At 36.8% G+C, this 25,697-nt stretch overlaps 1 protein-coding gene across 2 annotated transcripts in view; it reads left to right on the forward strand.

Moving 5' to 3' along the window:
* Window positions 1-3,745: 3,745 nt before the first annotated feature.
* The window catches only part of DDX50 (DExD-box helicase 50), a 31,317-nt gene continuing 9,365 nt past the window's right edge, over window positions 3,746-25,697 (forward strand). Inside the window, exons 1-9 of one of the 2 annotated variants that reach the window (XM_090278114.1) lie at window positions 3,746-3,918; window positions 8,033-8,086; window positions 8,433-8,729; window positions 11,037-11,112; window positions 11,467-11,645; window positions 13,575-13,692; window positions 13,811-13,996; window positions 14,466-14,611; window positions 18,403-18,552. In XM_090278114.1, coding sequence (XP_090134240.1) covers window positions 3,832-3,918; window positions 8,033-8,086; window positions 8,433-8,729; window positions 11,037-11,112; window positions 11,467-11,645; window positions 13,575-13,692; window positions 13,811-13,996; window positions 14,466-14,611; window positions 18,403-18,552 — 1,293 coding nt within the window. In that variant the 5' untranslated portion in view covers window positions 3,746-3,831. The remainder of the gene's footprint in view (window positions 3,919-8,032; window positions 8,087-8,432; window positions 8,730-11,036; window positions 11,113-11,466; window positions 11,646-13,574; window positions 13,693-13,810; window positions 13,997-14,465; window positions 14,612-18,402; window positions 18,553-25,697) is intronic. The other variant, XM_090278115.1, reaches the window with a different exon arrangement.

A 25,697-nucleotide genomic window follows, 5' to 3' on the forward strand; every position in this document is an offset into this window, starting at 1 on the left:
CGCCACAGTGTGGTGAGAAGGGTTGCCCTGTAGTGATAAGTGCATGGGACTCCGCCCCCTATAGTGTAGGAGGTGTGATAGCCCCACACAGGAAGCAAAGTAAACACAGATCTAACAGCAGATCTTAAGATGGGGAAGGCATGAAGGCTAGTCCTGCTGAAATGAATGAAAACACATACAAAACTAGTGGTGAGGGAAAGAAAACCAGGGATCAAATCAACAAATCGGAACATAGGGAAGGAACAAACAGTCAACCAGTGCAGAAAGAGGAAATGAAAAGTGAGGAAAATGAGAGGCTCAGAAACCTACGGGACAGCTATAAGTGAGCCAACATCCAAATCATAGGGTTGCCAGAAGGTGAAGAAGAACTAGAACATGAAAAATTATGTGGAAAAAAAATGAAGCAGAACTTCCCTAACTTGGAGAAGGAAATAGACTTACAGGTCCAGGAAGCACAGAGTGTTCCAAAAAAACTGGACCCAGGGAGAACCACACCAAGACACATAATCAAAATATCAAAAATTAAGGATAAAGAGAGAATCTTAAAAACAGAAAGAGAGAAGAAGAGAATTACATACAAAGGGGTCCCAATAAGACTGTCAGCTGATTTCTCAACAGAAACTGCAGGCAAGAAGGGACTGGCAAAAAACATTCAAAGTAATGAAAAGCAAAAACCTACAACCACGATTACTCTATCCAGCGAAGCTGTCATTCAGAATAGAAGGGCAGAGAAAGTGCTTCCAGGACAGAGTAAAACTAAAGGAGTTCATCAGATCCAAACCACTGTTATATGAAATGTTAAAGGGACTCGTTTAGGAGAAAGAGGATCAAAACTCTGAACATTAAAATGAAAACTGTATCACAACAACCAACAAGAGAAACTAGGGAATCCAAACAGAGGCAAACTAAGGCAATGACAGTGGGAAAAGAATTATAGGTATGGGGAACATTTTGCGGGGAGGTCAGCAGAAAGGGGGAAGGGAGAAAGGGAGGGAGATGGTACAGGAATTAAGCATAGTAGGAGGGAGTGGAGTAGACAGGAAGATGTTGAAAAGAACTATATGTACAACTAATGGGCATGGACTAAGGCGGGGGACAAATGGAGGGAGGGGGGTCACTGTGGGAGGGGAACAAACGGAAAAGAAATTGAGACAACTGTAATAGCATAATCAATAAAGCATATTTTTTAAAAAACTAGTTTGAATTAGGAGCTAAATACATACATAAATAGACATGTGCTAAATGTGTTCACAATGGTCCCCAATGCTTTCTTATCAGTACAGAGGTTACTTATTTATTTGTTTATTACACTTATCAGGTCATGAATTCATAGGGAATGGGTTCCAGCAGTTCAGGTCCCTTTCCATTGGTTCCCACAAAGTGTGCTTCTCTGAGTGGAGCAGGCTGATGCTTCAGTTGAACCCAGGTACCTTTCTCTTTGCCTTGCTTTTTTGATCATTTTCCTTCCTGTTTGAGGAACTATCTCAGCTCCTAGAGTGCTTACTATGCTCAATATATTCATTGATTCCCTTGGCAAGTTTCTTGCCCTTCACTTGTTTGTTTACAACAATGCCCACCGCATGCTGGGTGACATTGTAGACTCTTCCAGTTTTACCATGGTAACAATTGTGGGGCATCCCTTTTTGAACAGTGCCAATGCTACAATATCACCTTTCTTGTAGATTCACATGTATCTACAGGCTAAAGGAACCACTCTGTGTTTTCTAAAAGACTTAAGAGAACATATAGTGGGTGCCTCTCCTTTTTCCCTTCGCGTTAGTGATTTTGGCGAATTACTGGAAGATGGCAGTTATAGTCGAAAAGTTCCAATGCTACCCTGGCTGGTGTGCCTCTGTGGGTTGAGTGCTGGCCTGTGAACTGAAAGGTTGCCGGTTAGATTCCCGGTCAGGGCACATGCCTGGGTTGCAGACCAGATGTGCAAGAGGCAACCAATCAATGCTTCTCTCACACATCAATGTGTTTCTCTTTCTCCCTCCTTCTCCCCCTCCCTTCTAAAAAATAAAGGATTAAACGAATTTGGGGCTTAGAGTTAGGCAGTTTGTAGAGTGTCCTAAATCACAGAAGGTCGTTCTGAAAAACACTAATAGAAGTCTCTTGCATAGGAAGAATAGAAGTCTAGTCCTTTTTTTAATGGACGTGCTGTATGACCTTTGACATAAAAATGAATGCAAAGAATAGTCTAAAAAGTTCACTTCTGTTCCTTTTATCCCAATTTTGTGTGACATTATTAACCATATCCACTGTGTTCCTCTGCACATTATACCCTGTTGTAGGGCTATGAACTTCACCATGGTAGAATTGAGTGTAGGTGTTGAAAAAAGCAGATTTAGAGATGCATAGCTATTTTCGTCATCTAGGGAGATACATTTTTCTACAATCATTAGCTGAACACTCCTTTGATTCACAGTATTGAAACCACAAGGTAATAGCCCTTGACTTTAGGCCCTTTCGTAATTATGTAGAAGGCCTGTGGCAAGCAGATTTAACATTTGTGGTTTCAGTTACTCAGGACCAACCCCTAAATTCCATGACATGTAGCAATTTGTAATTTTGCTAAGAAGTTTGATGCTCAGGTTACAAGAGGTTTGTGAGGTGCTCCTGCACCTACATCTCAATTTGGCTTCTTGTTTTCCATTCAAGCATAGCCGGATTGAAGAGAATATTAAGAGAAAAGAAATGGCTCTGAAAAGAAAGCCAACCACCTAACATAGATGATGTAAGAAAAAGTATATGTTAAGGAATTAACCCTTTGTATTGTCAAACGGTTTCTAGTTTTGTGTAAGAATGTATGTAATTCAGGGACAGTAAAATAAAACCTTTTTATGCACTTAAAATACATAATGTATTGAAGACATTTCGGCTTGTTTTCTCTACAAGTTCTCCTACTTATTACTTATTCTGTTTCATGAGAGCAATCTTCCCCAAAATGCTTTGCTAAGAAACCCAAAGCTTTCAGGTTGGTGTGGCAGAAAAGGCACTGATCTTGGATTCAGGAGATGCGTTCTCTAGTCTTCACTGTCACTTAACTGATTGTGTGAGTTCAGACGAGTAAATTCCTTTCTAGGAGTTTAGTTTCCTCAACTTCAATGGGGAATGTGGGGAAGACCTAAAAGGAACCAACGACCAACTTCATAACAAAAAAAACCCTAAGCCTTGCGGGACCATTGTCCGGTCCCGGCCTTTAGGCCCGCTTAGCCCCTTCCCAGCAACGCAGAGCCGCAGGCATCGCGCGAAGCCGTTGGACGTCAAAACTTCACTCCCAATAGGCGGGCGGAGGCCTGCAGCTTCCGGCGGCGAATGGCGGGGCGGCACGTGACGCTCCCCATTGGCTCCGAAGTGGGCTGTCCATGCGCCAGCCCGCCGCGCGCCAGTAGGCCGTTTTAGCCGCCGTTGAGGGGCTTCCTAGTTCCCGCACTGAACGCTGGGAAGTCCAGAAGCGCCTTCGCGGCGCCGAGAAGTGTTTGGGCGGGGGATGAGAGCAACCCCCGGCCCTCACAAGCATTTTATGCTAATCAGCTCTCGTGTCCTTTATGGGGATTGGCCGTTTTTACTCTTAGAAGCCAATCACTTTAGAGCAAGGGTAGGCCAATCGAGCTCTCTCACACTCATTGGTTGGAGATTGTAACTCAAGGGAAGAATTTAAACCAAGAGTATCCGGGATTACTTTCTCCCGCCCCCACCGTGCGGTGCGTGTCCCGGAAGTGACGTATGGCTTTGACCGGGCGGCCGCCCTTCCCCCGCTTCCTTTCACGCTGTGGCTAGCTGTAGGTGGTTGTGTCCACCGTGACCAGAGGGAGGCGGCGGCTACCGATGATGCCTGGGAAACTCCTCTGGGGGGACATTATGGAGCTGGAAGCACCCTTGGAGGAGACTGAGAGCCAAAAGGAAAGGCAAAAGGTACGCTGAGGATGGGCCGCGCCTCCTTTTGGGCTGCGCCGGCTAGGGCGGGGAGGGGAGTTGTCCCTGATAGCCTGTCACTGCCGGGCCAAAGCATCCGAGGGCCGCCCTTCGCGCATCACTTGTTCCCCTGATGTTGTTCCAGGACCGTTCCTACCTCCACACCCCCAGCCTGGAGAAGGGCGGCACTGGGCTTTGGTCGGCGCCAACATGGTGGGTAGACTCAGGCTCGCGTCGACGCGTAATCTGTTCTTATTCCTTAAACAGCGAGGCCTGTCATTTGGTTCTTGGCCGTCTTAGAAAATGGTTAAGAAAACTAATTGCCTTGAATGTGTGTTACTTCTCCATTCACCCTGACTTTTGTGCGAGAATCTTGAGAGCGGCCCTAGGTTTAAAAACCTCAATAACCAGTCGTTAGAGGCTTAACCAAGAGTGCCATAGGCAGCGTTGCCAGGATTTGGCTGTGGCGGAGATCGTGTGGGTTGTATTAATAGACTTTATTGTTAGTATTTCCATTCAGTTCACAAGTATTTATTGAGCCTAACTTGTGCCTGACTCCTTGCATCAAGGAATTTAAGTTCCTGCTCTCAAGGAACCTGTAGAGTTGTAGAGTCTTCCCCTTTCACCCAGCCCCTCCAAAGAATGAGACCTGCAGAAAAAAGCTGAGAAGGGTAAGGAAGCGGTATTTGATGGCTGATATTTGACGAAAGAATGAAAATATTCTGTATAGTCCCCAGAGAGCAGAACCTTATCACTAGGTAAACTTACCAATCCAGCCAAGCAGTCTTTTCTAATTTATTTTTTTATTTAAAAAAATTTATTGATTTGAGAGAGAAAGAGAAAGGAAAACATCAATTTGTTGTTCTACTTTTTTATATATTCATTGGTTGGTTCTTGTATATGCCCCGACCTGGGCTCCAACCTGCAACCATGTCTGATCAGGACCATGCTCTAACCAAGCAGGCTTCCCCGCCAGGCCAGTTGGGGTTTTTTGTTGTTGTTGTTGTTACTAAAATATATATATGCAACATAACATTTACTATTTTAACCACAGTTTTTCCCTGGCCGAGTGGTTCAGTTAGTTGGAGCATCGATCAGTACACCAAAAGTTTACGGTTACATCCTGGGTCAGGGCACATTCCTAGGTTGCAGTTTGATCCCCGTCAGGGCGTGTACTCAGGCAACCATTTGATGTTTCTCTCACTGCCTCCATTCCTCTCTCTAAAATCAGTAAACATATTCTCAGGTAAGGATTAGAAATAATAAAACAAACTTTACAGTTTTGCAGCATTAAGTACATTTTTATTGTTCGGCATCTATCGCTGCCATTTATCTCCAGGACTTTTTCATCCTCCCAAAGTGAAACTGCTCATTAGACACTGGCGCCCCTTTGCCTCTTCTCCTCAGCCACTGGCAACCACCATTCTACTTTCTGTCTCTATGAATTTGATTACTCTAGATACATGTGTAAGTGGAATCATCTAGCAATTATTTTAATTTTGGCTCTTCCTGAAATACTTGTTTCTCTTTTCAAATTCAAATCCTATCCATTAAGGTTTAATATATGTTCTAACCACTCCGTTGTGTACACATAATCTCATTCCCCTTTGAAGTCTTGTTCCAGTGCTGTCTTTATCATTCGATTGACATATATTATGTACTTCCTTATAAAGTTAGCTCATTTTTTCCTGTGTATACCTTTTTTTAAAAGATTTTATTTATTTTTAGAAGGGAAGGATGGGAGAGGAAACATCAATGTGTGGTTGCCTCATGTGCCCCCAACTAGGGACCTGGCCCACAACCCAGGCATGTGCCCTGACTGGGAATTGAACTGGCAACTCTTCGGTTTGCAGGCTGGTGCTCAATTCACTAAGCCACACCAGCCACGGCTCCTGTGTATATATTTCCCAAATATTCTTGAGGGAAATGGCCATATATTTGTCCATTATTACATTTCACTGTATTCTTGTAAACTGTTGGTTTTCAGATTGTAGATTATCCAGAAGCACTTGCTGCAAAACTGTACAGTTTAAAATGGCTAAAATGGTAAGTTTTATGTTGTGTATATTTTAATATAATTAAACTGCGTGGCTGGAATGGCAGGTTTACCTTGGTGATACGGTCAGAAGGTGGTAAGGTTTCTGCTCTTGGGGGCTATACGGTTTGGAAACAGATCGGAGTACTAAAGGAAATAACTTGAAGAGAACTTTGGTTTTGGGTATGTTGAGCTATGGAGCTGGGCCTTAAGTTCTCAGAATTCAAGTGCAAGTGAGAAAGGAAGCCTGGCAGTGTACATGGAAGCCATGAAAATGTTATGAAAGTGTACATAGAGAACAGACTTAAAGAGCATCCACAGAAAGAGGAGGAAGAGGAACCACCACTGAAGGTGGAGGTAAGAGAATAAGGAGAGAACAGAGTGTTGTGGAAGCCAAGGAAATGGAGTGTCAAGCACTGTGGATCAGATGTGGAACAGTGTCTTTCATCACCTTGCGATATTGCTGGGCTTGGACCTAGAGGTCTCACTTTACCTTGCTTCATTTCTCTGAAGTGCATGGCCCAAGAGCAATTCAAACTCCAAGGCTGGCTCTGTAAATAACCTTGTATTTCTATAGAAGCTATTGATCTGGGGAGATGTGGGCTAGTTCACTTAATCAAAGATCAAATGCTGTGACATATAAATGTATAATTTAGGTTAATTTAAAGCTCTACTGTTTACAAAGCATTTTCATACGTTATTCTGTTTTCACTGCATCTCCTGTTTTATGGATGAGAAAATTGTATGTGAAAATACTCTAAAAATTGTATAAATTATGGTGGAATTTTTGATGGTAGTAGCTTTTACTATCACTAATCAGTACTAATTTATTTTGAACATTTGATCAAGTAATCATGAAGTCCTACATTTTCAAATCATTTATTGCTGTTTGCAGATATTAAAACACTGGCCACTAGTCTGATGTTTTAAAACTAAATTTGTGGAATAGTCCTTTAAAAAAGAAATGTTAACTAAATTTGTAAAACTTTAAAAACTTGCCAAGATTTCTAATATACTTGTCCTTCTATGGGAGTATAACAGTTGGAGTTTTACATGGATTATTTCCTATTCTGCAAAATTATAGTCCTAATTACTGGTACAGTATTCCCTCACTCCCTCCGCTGCCTTGCGGCATACCTCTTCAGGGGAAAGGCTAAGGGAGTAAACCCCGACAGAAAATCCGGAGCCGGAGTCCCTAAGGCGGTTTGACGTTATAGTCAACACCGGCAACTCCTGCGGCGCACCTGAAGCCAAGCTGTATTGACTCCGTCTTTCCCTTGGATCCTTCAGCTGCGAAGAGAGGGGGGTCTGCTGCATGGGCAACAGCAGACCCTCCATATTACCCTGCCCAGGCTCTGTAGCTTCAGCGTCATCGCAAGATGTCGATTCAACACGGGAGGAGACAGATACTATCATGTCACTCCCGAGTTGGACTGCACAGCCATTCTCGGCGGTGCAGATAGACTCTTAAGAGGCTACACCATCGTCTCTCGAGACGGACGGCTGCCGACGACGACGACGATAATTTTATTTGGTTTATTTTTTTATTAACCTATGTTTATCAAAATTCAGAGAGGAAGCATGGTGTAAAAAGATAATGGGTTTTGAAGTCAGATGGGTCTTGACTTCTAGCACTTCCACTTGACTTCCACTTGCAGGAAATTTAACATGTGGGTTTTTGGCAAGTTACTTACCTCTAAGTACTTTTGTTTCCTCATCTGTAGAATGGCAAAGGTAATACAGGTTCTCTATCCCTTATCCAAAATCCTTGGGGCTAGATGTGTTTTGGAATTCAGAAATCTGGGGATTTTTAGATGGTTAACACCCCAGTAGGGTTTTTGGGCCCCCAACCTATAATCAAACACCTTAGTATTGTTAAATATGAATATTTATACTAAGTATAATAAATAAGGATTATAAATAACCTCATATTAGTTCAAGTCAAATTTTGCTGCCAAATGAGTTCAGGTAAGGTAAGGTTTTGTCTCCAAATAAGTTACAAAAAAACTTTCGGTTTTCAGAGCTTTATGGATATCGGAATTTCGGATAAGGGATTATGGACCTGTACTTCCCTTATAGGGTTGTTATGAAGATTTAAACAAGATAAGCCGAAAACACATTACACAAATCTGGGTAGGTACTCAATAAGTATTAATATTTTTTTCTCTTGGAGATATTTGAAGTTTTTGTTTGTTTTTTAACTGATGAATCTTGGGTTTCTCATTCTTTTTCTGAAAATGAGCTATTTTAATTTCCTCTAAGTCTAATAATGGAATTTGAGAGGGGCTAGAAGCCAAGTCTTGAGAATATAAGAGATGAGAGAGGAAGCAATAAATGAGGCTAAGGCTTGGCATTAGAAACCAGTCTCCATTACTTTTCAAGATAATTGTAGATTGAGCTTTGCTGTTTGGGGAGTCATGCACTAACTTCTCTTAAAGGAGAGTTGTGACTCTTTCGCTGCTTCTTTGTTTTTTCACAGAGTGATAGAAGGAAGTCAAGGCACCATTATGACTCAGATGAGAAATCAGAAACAAGAGAAAATGGTGTTTCGGATGACCTGGATGCTCCCAAGTCCAAAAAAGCTAAAATGAAAGAGAAGCTAAATGGAGACACTGAAGAAGGATATAATAGACTTTCAAATGAATTTTCTAAATCTCATAAATCAAGACGAAAAGATCTGTCGAATGGAGATATTGATGAATATGAAAAAAAATCAAAGCGAATATCTTCCTTAGATAGTTCCACCCATAAATCAAGTGATAATAAACCAGAGGAGGTATGGATTTTTTTTTTTTTTTGCATTTGACATTATCCTTGAAATACAGGCAAACTTGATTGTTTAGACTTACTAGAATTAATTTTATAACATTTCCTTCTTAGTATCCAGTATTCTCATTTGGATCCTGGAATCTCTGCAGCCGAAACCTGAGCCTCTTTTTTTTTTTGTCCCTTGTTTCTTTTAAGGTATTATATTGCCCTTTCTTTGGGATGGAGGTGGGAGAGTCAGATTTAAACCTTTTCTATACATTTGTGTTCTTAAACATTTTTTCCAAATTGCTTATTGATGGTCACCTACTTGCATTCCTTACGGTTTTTTTGGTCCCTACCCACACTCATGAATTCACTTCTGACTTCCTGAAACAAGGTACATAAGCCCTCTTGACTTTGTGTTTTGCCTTCTGCTTTTTCTGCTTTTATAACAATAGGAACTTTAAATGATCTTTGTCTTTGTAACTCAATATTCAAGCTGCATTATGAAAATGAAACAAAAGTGATGTGAAAAAGTCTGTTCTCCTGGGTATTTGGGGGGAAGTGTAGAAAACATATGTAGTATAGAATTTTTGTTGCTTTTGCCCAGTACCTGTTAGAGTAGTTATTTTCTTGCACAGAATTTGTTCTGTTTTCTCAGAGTTCATAGGTTTTTCTAGGTATTACAAATTGTCCATAAATTATTTATGTCCTCAGAAAGAAACAGTGTTGATATTCTTAATAATTCTTGGTAATTAATAATTCTTTACATTTTAAAAATCTGGTAGTTGCTGATAATTTAAATACATTCAAGCTTAATTTAATGTGTAATCTTGGGGAGCTTTGGGAAAAGATGTTGAATCTTTGCCTTACAGTATGGTGTTTTTATATTTGTGAATTTGCTATTGGTCAGGAAGCACATATGTTAGAGAGTTTATCTAAATAAGGCCCTACAAATCTGTGTTTGGGTAAAGGACTGTACAGGTTGCTCTTGCTCTTTTAGGATTTTGCCTGATATAATGCTCTGTATTGTAATAGGCTTACCTGTTTATAATTTTATTTAGGTCATGTTAAATTCAGTAATTCTACTTCTAGAAATTTATCTTCCTAAGGAGATGAAAATGAGGTGTGCAAAAATGTATAAATAAGTACTCTTATCATAGTGACATTGTTGATAATAGCCAAAAATTTAAACATTCTAATTGTTTGGTAGTAAGCAGTTGGCTTAATAAAATATGCTATATCTATGCAATAGCATACATCTATCCTAAAGGTCATAGGAGAGTGTTAGGAAGGCATTCAGTGTCTCTTATTAAATGAACAAAGCAGATTACAAAACAGTATATACAGTGTTGTATTATTTTTACTTTAAAAATTTATATGTGCAGAGTGAGGACTGGGAGAATGTCTGTTTCAAATGAGGCTTTAGCTGACTAGATTATAGATGAATTTTTTTCTCTGTTTATATATCGTTTCTAAAATTTCTACAGTGAAAATATTACTTTTGATATATATATATATATTTTTAGTCTTAAAAACGTGATAGCATTGATGTTTGCTTAATGCCTTACAATTTGATTTTGCTATTAATGTCTTTTATCTGATTCCCTATTTGAAAATTGCTATTGTGTGTGGTTCTGGAACTACTTTCTTTAAACACAGTAATAATAAAGTTTGTGGATAGTTATATTGTCTTTGTTCTATATGCACATTGACTACCGGTACAAAAGTTTTTAATAATTGTTAAATGATAATGTCATGCTAACATATATATATATATATATGTTAAAGAAATGTTCAAGCTTATGGGAACTGTTCTTTGTGACCTAAAAAATGCTTTGTAGGGCTGTAGAACGACTTCCTTTTTTTTTTTTTTATAATGGAACATTTTGAAAACGATTTACATTGCTCTGTGTATAATTTCTTTTAGGGTTGTTTTATTAGCTAGTGTTAATCCTCATAATATTGTTTGTATTTGTGAATATGATTTAGATGATTAAATAGCTCTTTTGTAATATCTTAAAGGGCACTATAATTTGGTTTATGTAGTAGATGTATTTCTAAACAGAATTTTATGTGTGAATTAATTATTTTTAAATGTATTATGGGAAAATGTATTAAGTAAGCTTGCTACAATATTTAAAGGGATACTTTTGAAATTAAAAGAATTTCCCGCTAATTTATCTTGTAAATTAACCTCTATAGTTTTTGCAAGTACTAACTAAAGTTGATTTGTTAACTTATTTAGTAAAACTAAAAATAGTAAATGAGTAAAAGATTCTAAATACCTAGTCAGATATAAACTTTATTAGAACTTTTGATTTCATTTTGACAGACCCTAACACGTGAACAGAAAGAAGGAGCCTTCTCCAATTTCCCTATTTCTGAAGAGACTATAAAGCTTCTGAAAGGTACTATGAATTTTAATGGATATGCAGTTGAAAATCTAAATCTAAAAACTAGATTTTCTGAACAAAAGGAGAAGATAGAAAGCATAAATAGCTCTTCTTCAATTGCAGTTATTTCTACATCATCCTTTTTGGTATTCTGTTCTCTTTTTCAATCTAAAGAATCATATGTACTTGTCAAAAGTTTCGACCATTTTTAAAAAATAATTCCTCTTTGGGGTAGGAATAACTGTAAATGTCACTAGGTGGTATATCTTTAGACAGATGTTGACGAATCAGGATTATCATTTTCAAAGAAATATATTTTTTCCTAATTCTAGTTTTAAATAAATATTTCAATGAAATCTCATTTTACAGGTCGAGGGGTAACATATCTCTTTCCTATTCAAGTTAAAACCTTTGGTCCTGTATATGAAGGAAAAGATTTAATTGCTCAAGCACGGACAGGAACAGGAAAGACATTCTCTTTTGCCATTCCCTTGATTGAAAGACTCCAAAGAAATCAAGAGACTATTAAAAAAAGCCGCTCACCAAAGGTAACCATTATAGGGAGTAAAAGGTTTTAACGTTAATGAAAAGGGAAAAAAAGAGCGTACTGGTTTTAAGTTCAAGGCCTCCCAGGATAGAAAAGTTAGCCCTGTGGCATAAAGTAAAAATTTGGGTCCTAAAGCAAACATTTATTGAATTTTTCTTTTTTAAACAAAAAATATTTTATCCTGACCAGTGTGGCTCAGTTGTTTGGGGAAAGTCCCTCAAAGTGAAAGGTTGCTAGCTCCATTCCAGTCAGGTCACGTGCCTGGGTTGTGGGTTTGGCCTCCAGTCGGTTGGGACATGTATGAGGTGCAACCAACCAATTGGTTTCTCTCACATTGGTGTTTCTCTCCTCTTTCTTCCTCTCTCCCCGTCTCTAAAAAACAAATAAATACATCTTTAAAAGTAAAATCTCAAGTAAAGCTAAAGTGAAGTAGTTATCGTGTATGAATGTAATGTTTTTGGACCCATAGGTATTTTTGATAAATGTATAATTATTATGAAGCCAGCATATCTGACTTCAGGAGCAGTTATAGTTAGAATATTTAGTGAGCTTTCTCTTCTCTTTCTTTGTCATAACCTTTGCTTTTAAATAATGAATTTGCTAAAGAGGTGTTCATTTATTTGGTCATTCAGCAAATTATCAATTTTTTCATTGGTTGACTTTAAGAAGAGATTATAGAAATGATATTGCTGGTCTCTACATTATTGGGGTGTTGGAGATCTGTCTTAATGTATAAGTAGTAAAGAACAGAGGGGACCTAGTGAAATTTTAGCTTAAAATTTGACCTTTTTAGAACCCATGTTTATTTTAAGATTCCTAAAAGTTAAGAGCCCTGGCTGGTGTTGCTCAGTGCATTGAGCATTGGCCTGTGAACCAAAAGGTCACTGGTTTGATTCCCAGTCAGGATGCATACCTGGGTTGCGGGCCAGGTTCCTTGTTGGGGCTGAGCAACAGGCATCCAGTCGATGTATCTCTCCATACATCATGTTTCTTTCCCTCTCCCTTTTCCTTCCCCTCTCTAAAAGTAAATAAAAACTTTTTTTTAAAAAGTGAAGAAAAATCAGCATCATAATTTGAAAAGATAATGTAACTAAAAGTAATTTGCTCTTTGAGACTATTAAATGGTAATGCAGTCTGAAAATATCACATAAATGAATATACTTAAGTCATAATGGTCTTGGATCAGGTTGGCCAACAGAAAAAAGTCTTTTTCAGAGAGTTCTGCTTCTTAGGTGATATAAGGAAAGATTGCAAGTAATAGAAATAGGACACAGTCCCAGCACTGCCTTAAAATGCTTTTATGCTGAAAGGACATTACTAGAAATTCCAGCTCTATCACTTCTAGCTGTTTGAATTTGGGCAAGATTCTTAACTTCTCTAAGACTCAGGTTCTATATTTGTAAAATTGGGATAATCCACCTCACAGGGTTTTTGTGAAAGTCAAATTAGGTAATTCGTGTAAAGCACTAGTGCCTGGCACATGGTGAGCATTTATTCATTCAACAAATACTTTTTGAGTATCTGTTCTGTGCCAGGTACTGTTTGAAGAACAAGGCATGCAGTAATTCAAATGGACATAAATCCTTGCCTCATGGAGCTTACATTTTAGTGGGTGAGAGACAATAAGGAAATAAATAAAATATAAGTATTTTATATGGTATAAATGCTAAGGAGAAACTGAGGCAAAAGGATTTGAAAAGAGGATTAGGAAGCTCATTGAGAAAGTGAGTTTTGAAAAGGGACCTGAAGGAAGTAAGGGAGGATATAGTAATAAATATAAGCTATTGTTCTTGTTATTTGCGTTGTCTTTAAGTACCATGACATTAATGTTGAGATTCCTACTTTTAATTTTACCTTAAAAAAGTCTTCTCAATTTGAATTTTGACATCTTTAGAAAAGTATCTTTTTGTTTTTTAAACCTCTTGCTCAGGTACTTGTTTTGGCTCCTACAAGGGAACTGGCAAATCAAGTAGCCAAAGACTTCAAAGATATAACTAGGAAACTCAGCGTAGCATGTTTTTATGGTGGAACATCATATCAAAGCCAAAGTGAGTAACTATGTATGATAATAGCACAAAAATCTATTTGCTACTTTAAAAATCTAAAGAAATAATAGGAAAATATATATTTGATTTATAACTTGCTGATATTTCTCTCCTCTCACAGTTAATCATATTCGAAATGGTATTGACATCTTGGTTGGGACCCCTGGTCGTATCAAAGACCATCTGCAGAGTGGCCGATTAGATCTTTCTAAACTGCGCCATGTTGTCCTTGATGAAGTGGATCAGATGTTAGATTTGGGTTTTGCTGAGCAAGTTGAAGATATCATCCACAAGTCCTACAAAACTGGTATATCCTAATTCAAAATAAGCATATTAGCAATTATTCTCATCTAAAAACTTAGGAAATTTTTATTTTGTAATTCTTACTACATTGTACCCAGTGTTCTAACAAAACTGAAGTTATTTGGTATCTGTTCTTTTTATGAACAAGGAAATACAATAGCATACTTTAAATAACTATTTTCTTAGCTTTCTTCCATGTATTTTTTATAGTCAGTAGTTCAATTTACTAATTCATTTTATTGGCTTCTTTGGTCATTGTTCCTTCTTAAATTCTCACCTTCCTTCTGATTTCAGTTTTCTTTATATTTTTCCCTAGTTTTGACAGTTGAAAGTTTTAATAATTACAATGAAGTTTGTATGTTCGAAATTCACGTTTTAAAATTTTCACTTATTTCTTTGACGTTTGGGGGGATTTTTAAGAGCTCACTGCATCGTGGGGTATTAAAAAAGCATTTGAATTCTTTTTGTTTAAGATTCTGAAGACAATCCTCAAACTTTACTTTTTTCTGCAACTTGCCCACAGTGGGTATATAAAGTTGCAAAAAAATACATGAAATCCAGATATGAACAGGTTGACCTTGTTGGAAAAATGACTCAAAAGGCTGCAACTACTGTGGAAGTAAGTAGCTTTCCAGCAATGGTAGATTTTAACATATAGTTGGTATTTTGAAATTTGTTGAAGCTAACTTACGTTTTGGGTACCACTTCAGTCCGAATCTTTTTTGCCCTTAGTAATATACTATGTAATTCTATAGTCTGAGACTGAAGAGCCTAATAGAATAAGTAGTGGAAAAACGTGTGTGAATAGGCATACTCCAAGAGGTAAACAAGCAGCTGAGACAGACTTATAAGGTATGTAGAATGTGACTCAGTGGATTGATAGCCAGCCTGCGAACCAAAGCGTCCCTGGTTCAATTCCTAGTCAGGGCACATGCCTGATTTGCGGGCCAGGTCCCCAGTTGGGGGCACGTGAGAAGTGAACAGTTAAGGTGTCTCTCGCACATTTCTCCCTCTCTTCCCCTCTCTCTAAAAGTAAAATAAATAAAATCTTTAAAAAAGAAGAAATAAAAAGGTTGATAATTTTGACTCCATGAAAATTTAAACCAATGATATGTTTTTTAAAAAAGGTATTGAAAAGGAACATGTATAAATGACCTATGGACATGGGCAACAGGGTGGGGATTGACTGTGGGAGTGGGGGTTGGGCGGGGCAGGGGAGAGCAATGAGGGAAACATTGGGACAATTGTGAAAGAACAACAATTTAAAAAAAGAAAGAGAATGTCCCAGTATTTTCAATTACATGTCTCAGAAATTATTTTTTGTTTTTTGTAAAATTGTAAATTTGAATTATTTATTAAAATGAGTATTAATATAACTTAAAAAAATTAAAAATGCATTAAAGGTAATATTTGCATGACTTATAGCTATATACCATATATATAACTTTTTTATTTAATAGATGTACATATATGTGGTTGTAGATAAAAGCAGACTAAATGAGCAATAGCATAATCTGTAAATACAATGCAATGCTTAAAAAGAATAGATTTGAGCAGTAAAAACCAAATTATAAATGATATGTACAGAATTATACTATGAAAAAACATAAAAATGATAGACTTTTTAGATATATAAATGTACAAAGGTTGAAAGGATAAAAAATATTAATAGTTATTTCTAGGAAAGAGGACTTTTTATAGTATAGGATGGTCAGAAGAAGCTTTGTATGTTTTATAATAGCTGAAAGTTTTATGATAAGAAAGTAAAGTGTATCAGTGAAAATATTTTATTTTGGATGTTTTCAAACATTTACAAAAATTGAATAGTATAAAGGATTTGATGTACCAATACCAGGCTTTAAGAATGATCTTTTCTATACCCCCATACAGTCTTCATCCCTATATTTAAAGCAATCTACTGCCCTTGCCGGTGTAGCTCAGTGGATTAAGTGCCGGCCTGTGAACTAGAAGGTCACTGGTTCGAATTCCAGTCAGGGCACATGCCTGGATTGCAAGCCAGGTCTCCAGTTGGGAATGTGCGAGAGGCAAACCAATCGATGTTTCTCTTCCTCTCTTCCTCCCTTCCCTTGTTTCTAAAAATAAATAATCTTTAAAAAAAATAAAGCAAACAAATCTTATTATTTCATCTTCATGTAATTTAATATATTTTTAAAAGGATATTAAAAAAAACTCACAAAGTTATTATCACAGTAGAAGAAAACATTAATTCTTTAATATCATTAAATATCCAGTGTCCACATTACCCTGCTATGTCTTTTTTCTTTTTTTTTTAAGTAGTTTGAATCTAAATCCAATAAAATCCTTACATTGTACTAATTTGTTATGTCTTAAATCTTTCATAATCTGTAGATTTCTCTGTCCCTTTTTTTCCCTTGCAATAAATATTTTGTTGGAAAGAATTGGTCAGCCCTGGCTGGTGTGGCTCGGTGGATTTAGTGCAAACCAAAGGGTCGCCAGTTTGATTCCCAGTCAGGGCACATGCCTGGGTTGCGGGCCAGGTCCCCAGTTGGGGGCATGCGAGAGGCATCCACACATTGATGTTTCTTTCCCTCTCTTTCTCCTTCCCTCCCCTTCTAAAAATAAATAAATAAAACCTTTTAAAAAAGAGAAATTGTAAAATGTTACAGCTACTTATGAAAATAAAATTCTTAAAAAATTAAAAAAAAATAAAATTCATTGGTTGCCTTACAGAGTTTCCCATAGTCTCAGTTTTACTGATTTACAACCCTGTGGTGTTCTTTAACATGATCCTCTGCCTTCATTTCCTGTGAGTTAAGGTTAGATTAATGGTTAGGCTTGATGAGATACAGGTTTGGTTTTTTTTGAGAGTGGGGGAAGCAAGACTTTGTTGTAGATGGTAAAAATGATTTCTTCTGTGTGCTTTTCTCTGTTTTCCAAGTGTTCAGTAATTTATATATTACATTTTTAAGACAGTTTTGAGATATATGTTAAAATGCACATATTTAAAATGTACAGACTGTAAGTTCTTTAACCATGAACATTTCAAACAACAAAAAGTTGAATTTCACAGTGAACACCAGCTGGAGTCTGTCGTTAACATTTTACTATATTTGCTTTGTTACCTATCTACCCATCCCTATATCCATTTTATTTTTTGATGCATTTTGAATTGCAGAAATCAGTGTACTTCCCCCTAAGTATTTTAACATACATTGTTTTTAACTAGAGCTCAATATTTAGTTTTTTTATTGAGGTAAAATTCTAATAATTTAAACTTGTGAAATGTACAATTCAGTATCATTTAGTACACTTAACAGTGTTGTACAACCATCTCTTCTATTCCCAAAACACTTCATCATCCCAAAAGGAAACCCATAACCATTTAATAGTTGCTCTCTCCTTCCCTAGCAACTGCCAAGCTGCTCTTAGTCTCTGTGGATTTACCTGTTCAGCTATTTCATAGAAATGTAATCATAAAACCCATTCTTGTTGGGGTTTTCTGGACCCAGGGGTAGGTGGGACGACGGCCATGTCCAGCTTGGGGCAGCTGGAGGAGCTTGAGACCTTCGCCCGTTGTCCTTTGCAGGATTGCAGAGGGTCCTGGTGTTTGGGGGGGGGGGGATAGTTAATTTTTGTGAACCAGGGGTGTGGACTTGGGGGGGATTGCTGGGGGAGGGGGGTGCTGGGTGGAGGGGAGCAGGGGGGAGAGAATTGGAACTGTTGTGACAATATAATCAATAAAAAACATTATATAAAAAAAAAAGAAATGTAATCATAAAATATGTGACTTTTTTGTGTTTAGCTTCTGTCACTTAGCATGATGCTTTTGAAGTTTGTCCTTATAGTATTTACAGTTGTTAAAGATAAGATTTACATACAAAAAATGCAAAATTTTAAATCTGCATTCACTTAGTTTGACCAGTTCATACATGTCTGTAACCCAAACCCCTATCAAAATAAAGAATATTACCATTATCCCAGAAAGTTCCCTCATGCTTCTGCCTACTCAATTCCTCATACTTAGGCAACCACTGTTCTGATTTTTTTCTACCACAGATTAGTTTTTCCTGTTTTACAACTTAATATAAATGGAATCATACTATGTATACGCTTCTGTAAGACTTCATTCACCCAGTATATGTTTTGAGATTCATTGTAATGTTGCATGTGTCAATAATTGGTTTCTCTTTCTCTTAGCTAGTTCCTATTCATTACTCGGTAGTATTCCATTATATAAAGATACTATTTGTTTATTCTTTCACCTATTGAGAGCCATTTGTATATTGTGTTTAAATAGGATTGGGCAGAATCATTATTATAATGTCTCCCAGGAAGGCTAATTCTTGAATAATTAGAAAAAAATATACAAGAGAAATCATTCTGACTAATTTTAATGAAAAAGATATTTGACATTTTGTTTCCTTAAAGCATTTGGCCATCCAGTGCCATTGGTCTCAGAGGCCAGCAGTTATTGGAGATGTCCTTCAAGTCTACAGTGGATCTGAAGGGAGGGCTATTATCTTCTGTGAGACCAAGAAGAATGTAACTGAAATGGCCATGAATCCACACATAAAACAGGTAAGCCTTTTTTCATGGTTTCTCTAACTGAAATTATAGGGGTGGATGCAACAAAAAATTATATTGTCCTTTGTGGCCCAGGTTCAATAGTCATTTTAGAATTGAGTCTAATTCAGAAAGAAGTTGTAGCCAGCCTCCCATGATCTGATAAGTCAGGACAAAATTATACCCATTTTTCATCAGATTTGTTAAGATTTTGCAAATGTGAGCTTGAAAATACAGAGATGGAAACAGTTTCTCTGGGTAAGAGTGGGTAATACTTTAGAGTTTTGTTACAAAATGAATCACAAATACTTATTGAATGAATGAATCAGAGTACTAAGTCCATATCTTTTATTTCTGTTAATTTTTTATTGGAGAAAATTTCAAACATGCAAAAGTCAACAGTGTAATGAACCCCTATGTATTCATTCTCCAGCTGCAATAATTATCTTATTTCATCCAAATTCTCACTTCCTGCTCGTAAATGATTTTGATGCAAACTCTAGATAACATATGTCCATAAATATTTGGGAATATGTCTCTAAAAGGATATTTTAAAAAACCCACAATGCTGTTATTTAAACAATTAAGTGATTAATATCTCGAAATATCAGTTAGTGTTCAGATTCTCAGTTGCCTCATAAATGCTTTGCTTTGCCTATTATAGTTTTTTTCTTGAATCTGGATACAAATAAGATTCTTACATTGTATGATTTCTTTAAATTTCTAATATATGGATTCCTCCTATTTCTTTTCTTAAAGGTTTTTATTGTTTAAGAAGCCAAGTTTTAGAGTATTGCTTCCATGTGATATTGTTTCACATGTTCGTCTGTCTTCTGTATTCCCAGAAAATTTAGGTTCGTCTGCTTTTTTAGAGCAAAACTATTTTATAGGTGGTATACTTCCATCAGGAGGTGTGTAATGTCTAGTTCTTTTCTTTGTGATGTTAATTTACCATCCATTGATGATAATGCCATCAGTCTTTATGTCATCGTCTCTTTAGTTCCTTTTTTATTTTTAACTTCACCCTTTCCTATATTTTTCATAACTTCCCCCTGTCTGTTTTGTACCAACCAATTATGCTTCTTAATCCCTGCACCATTTCCCCATTTCTCCCCACTTCCCCCTAACAGTTGATAACCCTCCAAATGATCCCCATACCTATGATTCTTTTCCTATTCTGGTTTGCTTAGCTGGGTTTTGTTTTTATTCTTTAGATTCAGTTGTTGATAGTTGTGAGTTTGTTGTCATTTTAATGTTCATAGTTTTGATCTTCTTTTTCTTAAATAAGTCTCTCTGACATTTCATATAATAATGGCTTGGTGATGATGAACTCCTTTAGCTTTACCTTGTCTGGGAAGCACTTTATCTGCTCTTCCATTTAAATGATAGCTTTGCTGGGTAGAGTAATCTTGGTTGTAGGTCCTTGCTTTTCATCACTTTGAATACTTCTTGCCAGCCCCTTCTTGCCTGCAAAGTTTCTTTTGAGAAATCATCTGATAGTCTTATAGGCACCCCTTTGTAGGTAACTCTCTGCTTTTCTCTTGCTGCTTTTAAGTTTCTCTTTTTATCTTGAACCTTTGGCATTTTAATTATGATGTGTCTTGGTGTGGTCCTCTGGGTCTAGCTTGTTTGGGACTCTTTGCTTCCTGGACTTGTATGTCTATTTCCTTCGACAAATTTGGGAAGTTTTTCTTCATTATTTTTTCACATGAGCTTTCAATTTCTTGCTCTTCTTCTTCTGGCACCCCTATGATTTGGATGTTCGTACATTTAAAGTTCTCCCAGAAGTTCTTAAGTCTCTCCATTTCTTTCAATTCTTGTTTCCTCATTCTGGACTGGTTGACTTTTATTTCTTCCTTATGTTCCAAATTATTGATTCGAACCCCAGTTTCCTTCCCTTCACCATTGGCTTTGTGAGGATTTTCCTTCATTTCATTCAGCATAGACTTCAATTCTTTCCTTATGCGTTTGCCGTACTTAAGCATATCTGTCAAGTCTGTGAGCATCTTTATTACCAGTGTTTTGAATTCTGTGTCTGTTAGGTTGGTTATCTCCTCATCTTGTTAGGTTGGCTATCTCCTCATCGCTTAGTTTTCCCACTGGAACCTTGATCTGTTCCCTCTTTGGGGCCATGTTTCTCTGTCTCCTCATCTTTGCAGGCTCCTGTGTTTGTTTGCTCTGTGTGTTAGGTAGAGCTGTGGTACCTCTTAAGCTGTAAAGAGTAGAGCCTTAGTTCTCTTTAATAGTTTGTTTGTTGTTGTTTTGTCTGTGATTTGTTATCTAGTATATTCCTGAGGAAAGACTCGTGGAAACAGTATTGCCTGTTGATAATAGCTTGTTTGTAGCTTTATATCTAAAAACCATTTTGGCTGGATATAAAATTTTTGGTTCACATTTTTTTTTTTTATTGTTTTTTGAAATAAAGTATACCATAAAAAGTCTGATGCTAGTCTGATTTTTTTTTCCTTATAAGTGATTTTGGTCCTTTGTTTGAATGCAAAAGACATTTTTCTTTTTCTTCAAAAATCAACAGATTTCCTGGCCGGTGTGGCTTAGTGGATTGAGCGCTGGCCTGTGAATCCGGTCACAGCATATGCCTGGGTTGCGGGCCAGGTCTCTGGTTGGGGGCATGTGTGAGGCAACTGATTGAGATGTTTCTTCTTGGACATTGATGTTTTTCTCCCTCTCTTTATCCTTCCTTCCCCTCTCTAGAAATGAATAAATATCTTTAAAAAATAAATAAACATCAATGCTTAGAATATATTTTGGTGGTATTCTTGGTTACTTTTTCTGGGTACACAATGTACAGGTGCAGTTTCTAGTGTCAAATATATATGTTTTTAATTTCAACAAAATTTTCTTGAATTTTAAGTTGTTGGTATTTAGTTTGATTGCTTTGGGGTTTTTCTTTACCGACTCTTATTATATGTATGTTGATTCTTCTTTTATCTCCTTTTTCACTTAATCTCAAATCCTTTTCATCTTTTTCTTCAGTTTTCCAAAATTACTGTTTTTAAGGCATCATTTACTGCGTTTACTCAGTCTTGTATTCCTTCCAGTATAGTCTTCATTTGTATAGTGTTTATCTTTTATTTCTACTTCTGACTTGAGTAATGGAACCTCAGTTCTTAATTTTTCTCATTTTGATATTTCTTGTTCTTTCATATATCATTGAAAAAAATTTTTAGCTCATCCAGAAATATGCTATACTTTTCATCTGTTTGGTGTGCATGCCTTTCTAGAGCTCTTTCATTATTTCTGAGAATACTAGTCTGCATATTTTTTTCCCTTTCCTAGTTAACTTTTATGGAATTTAACCCTTATCTCTTCTGATACCAATTTTTAGATGAAATTAATCTTTCTAAAGCTGGGGAGGTGTGAGTTTTCTAATTCATAGCTCTAGAGCTGCTGCTTCTGTTATTTTTGTTAGTGTTTAAAAATTTGTTCTGTAAATTGTATTGCAATAAAGGTGTTTCAAAAAAACATATAAAGGTGTCCCACTTTCTCAACTTTGGTCGTCTTTTCCCTCACTTTTATCTGGATTCTCTCTCTCTCCTTCTGTGGTCTCTGGCATCCTCAGTTTGGATTCTAGGTCCAACAGTTTCTCCTCACTGTGGGGCTTTGTCCTGGCAAGGAAGCATTGGCTCATTCGTTTTGAAAGTCCTTGTAGGGTCCAGGCTGCTCCAGCCTCTTTCAGACCTTACCTCTGGCTCCTCAAAATCATCCTTGAATTTGTAAAAACTCCCACTTTCCTCTGTTAGTTTCAAATTGGCCTGTTATGCTTTCCAGGGAGTATCTGTTCTTAGGACTAGCAAATTCCTCACATATATACAGGTATTGTTTATCTGCTCATATTTTGGAAATCATGAAAATACCTCGTCACTTAGTTTTGTCATAGATGTTGTCCATGGATTTTTAATTTTGTTATCCTTTTTGCTGTTTGTTTTTATGTGGAAACGGGAAGTTCAAAGGTGCACTGTCACCATCTTTCCCAGTGTCATTTAAACTAATTGTATACCTTTAGGTTTATATCCAGTGTAAACAGATAGATGCTAAATAGTGTTGGAATGTAGTTGATTTACCTTTCCTGTTACTTTTTAAGAATACTCAGCAGCAGCTGTCTTGCAGAAGCTATTGCTTTATCTTACAGGGAGGAATTACCTTGCTGCAAAGATTGAGTGAGATCCCTTCTTACCAGATAATAATCATTTTCTGTGGTTGAGAATAATGCAGTTTCTCCTCCACTGGTTTGCTATGTAGGTAAAAAGCAGTATTAGCTTATCATTATGGATGATACAAGATTTTATGGACTAATGAAGAAACTTAAGTATTAATTATTTTTTTAATTTTAAAATTAAAATTTAATTTTTTAAGTCAGTTTTTACCAGAAGAATGTCTTCTAAATTCTAAACAATTACACACAGAAACACACACACATACGAGCACAAAATTTTGGTAAATAACTTACTCATAAATTGGAGACCTGGTAATCATTACTAATACCATGAATGTCTTATGTACCCCTTAGGACTAATTATCAAGTGAAAAATTAGTGTTGTATCAGATTTTTTTAAAGTGAATTTGAAAAATTTACTATGAAAAACTGTCCAACTTAAACTGTGTTTGCTTGTGGCTTTTTTAAAAAGTAAGAAAATAATGTTTCCTTTTAAAACATATACATGTAATTTTGAGAATTGAATAATAACACTGACCTTTTATTATGAGAAAAAAGAAACACATGTAATTTTGAGAATTGAATAATGAAATGACGTTTTTATTATGGGGGTGGGGGGGAAACCATTTAACTTTGGTTCTATGGGATACAGGTTTTTGTCCTTCTGGTGGATCTTTCCCAGTTTTGTTAAGGTCTTTCTGTATTCTTGCTGTGCTTTAAATATTGCATTTCTCACGTTTCTAACCTCTGTACTTGTTTCTTCTCAGTGCAGATATTCTTCCTGAGCATAGTTGGTTAATAGCACAGGCTTTGGAGTCACACAGATCACGGTTTAAATCCCACTTGTGTTACTAGCTGTGTAACCTTGAGCACGTCACTTTATGGTTTTGTGCCCATGTTTCCTTTTTTATTTCTTTTTAAAAATTTTTTAAAGATTTATTTATTTTTAAAGGGGAGGGGAGAGAGAAAGGGAGAGAAACATCCATCAGTTGCCTCTTGCAATCTAGGTATGTGCCCTGACTGGGAATTGAACCGGCCAGTGCTGAGCCAATCCACTGAGCCACACCAGCCAAGGCCATGTGTCATTTTTTAAGGTATTAAAAATAATTTTTTAGCCCTGGGTGGTGTGACTCAGTGGATTGGGCACACCAGCCTGCAAACTGAAAAGTAGTCAGTTTGATTCCTAATCAAGGCACGTGCCTGGGTTCTGGGCTAGGTCCTCGGTTGGGAACCTGTGAGAAGCAACCAATCAATGTTTCTCTCACACATTGATGTTTCTCTCCCTCTCTTTCTCCCTAGCTTCCTCCCCTCTCTGAAAATAAATAAAAATAAAATCTTAAAAAAAAAAATTTTTTTTTACACTTTTAGGATTTAAATAGTCATTTAAAACGTTTAGCGCAATACTTACAGCAAGCAGTTAAGTATAGAAGTACAGAAGTATAGCTATATGTATAGATTCATATATCTAATTACTCCTATAATGTTGTCTATATGCTGATGATGTCCAAATCTTTTTCCAGGTTAGTTTTGTCTCCATTATCTAGACCTGTATTTATCATACTGGCTGTAGACATTCTGATCTATTATGGGCCTAAAATTGAATTCATTCTCTTCTGTACTCCTATACCTACTCTCTCCAACATTCCCTATTGTTGAATGATATATCAGTTCATAAGCCAAAAATCTATCACCCTTGACTTTTCTTTCTTACCATTTGCCATCTAGTTAACTACAAAGTATTTTTTGGATTCTATCTCTTATTGCTGCAAAAATTCAAAATCTAGGAGTCATGTATAATGTTTTTTCCATTATACTCATTTCCACTCCCTTCACCAAGTCTTCCCAGTTTCATCTAATAGTTCTTGAATTCATTTATAGCGTAGCCTCTACTTACCTTTCCACCCTCATCTTATTATTACATTTTTCCCTAATTTCTGCACGCTCTCCTTATATGCCATGTTTTCTGTCACCACAGGGCTCTTGCCTAGCAACTCCTATTCATCCTTCAGATATCAGTGCAGAGCACCACTTTTCAGGGACTTTTTCCTTGTCCCAAACTAGGTCAGGTTGTCTGTTATAAATGGTCTTTGGTTCTATGACCTGTGAATCATCCATTACACTTGTTAGCCAAATTTATTTGTGTGCCTAATTATTTGATTTTTCCACACTAGAGGACTGAAGCAGTCTTAAATTTTTGTTTGCCATTTTACTCCTTGTGCCTGAAATGTTATATATTACAGGATAATTGTTGAATGAATAGATGGTCATTGTCACTGCCTTGGTGAGGCCAGGGATATCTCTTGAATTTCCGCAACAGCCTGCTACCTAGGTCTCCCTAGCTTTTGCTTCGCCCTTTCCTAATATGTTCTATACATTATAGCGAGAGAGTTCCTTTTACAATGCAAATATGTTAATGATAGTCTGCTTACAAACATTCAGTTGTTCCATATTGTCCTCAGGATAAAATTCGTATTCCTTTCACCCTCATCTCTCACCACTTCTCCTTTTCACTTTGTGCTTTAGCAATACTCAAATATTTGTAGTTCTCCAGATGCACTATGTATTTTTTCTGCCTGGAGCTCTCTAGCCTTCTGCTCTCCCTTTTACCTGACTACTAGTTCCTTATTAGATGTTAGGTCTCAGCTTCATTGCTACCTTCTCAAATAATATTGAGTTAGGTTTCCCTGTTAAGTAATTCTATGCACTCTGCCCTGGTTATATAGCACATGTCACACTACTGAAAATGCCTGTCAACTTGTCTGTTCCTGGACTGTTCCTTTATGTTTGTTCCAGAGCCTGGCAGAGTGCCTGGGGCATAGTAAGTACTCAATGAATTAATTCATGAATGCGTTAGGGTTAAATACTAAGGTTTAGACACTGCTGGGGTTAAATCATTGTTATAAACTTTTAAATTTTAATAGTGGCTTGGAATACTAGGAAGTTTATAATAGTGGGAAAATTATTTGCAGCCAAGTGGTAAATAAAT

The sequence above is a fragment of the Furipterus horrens genome, unplaced genomic scaffold, assembly GCF_987537825.1.
Source record: "Furipterus horrens unplaced genomic scaffold, mFurHor1.1.pri manual_scaffold_5, whole genome shotgun sequence".
In the NCBI taxonomy this organism is placed as follows: Eukaryota; Metazoa; Chordata; class Mammalia; order Chiroptera; family Furipteridae; genus Furipterus; species Furipterus horrens.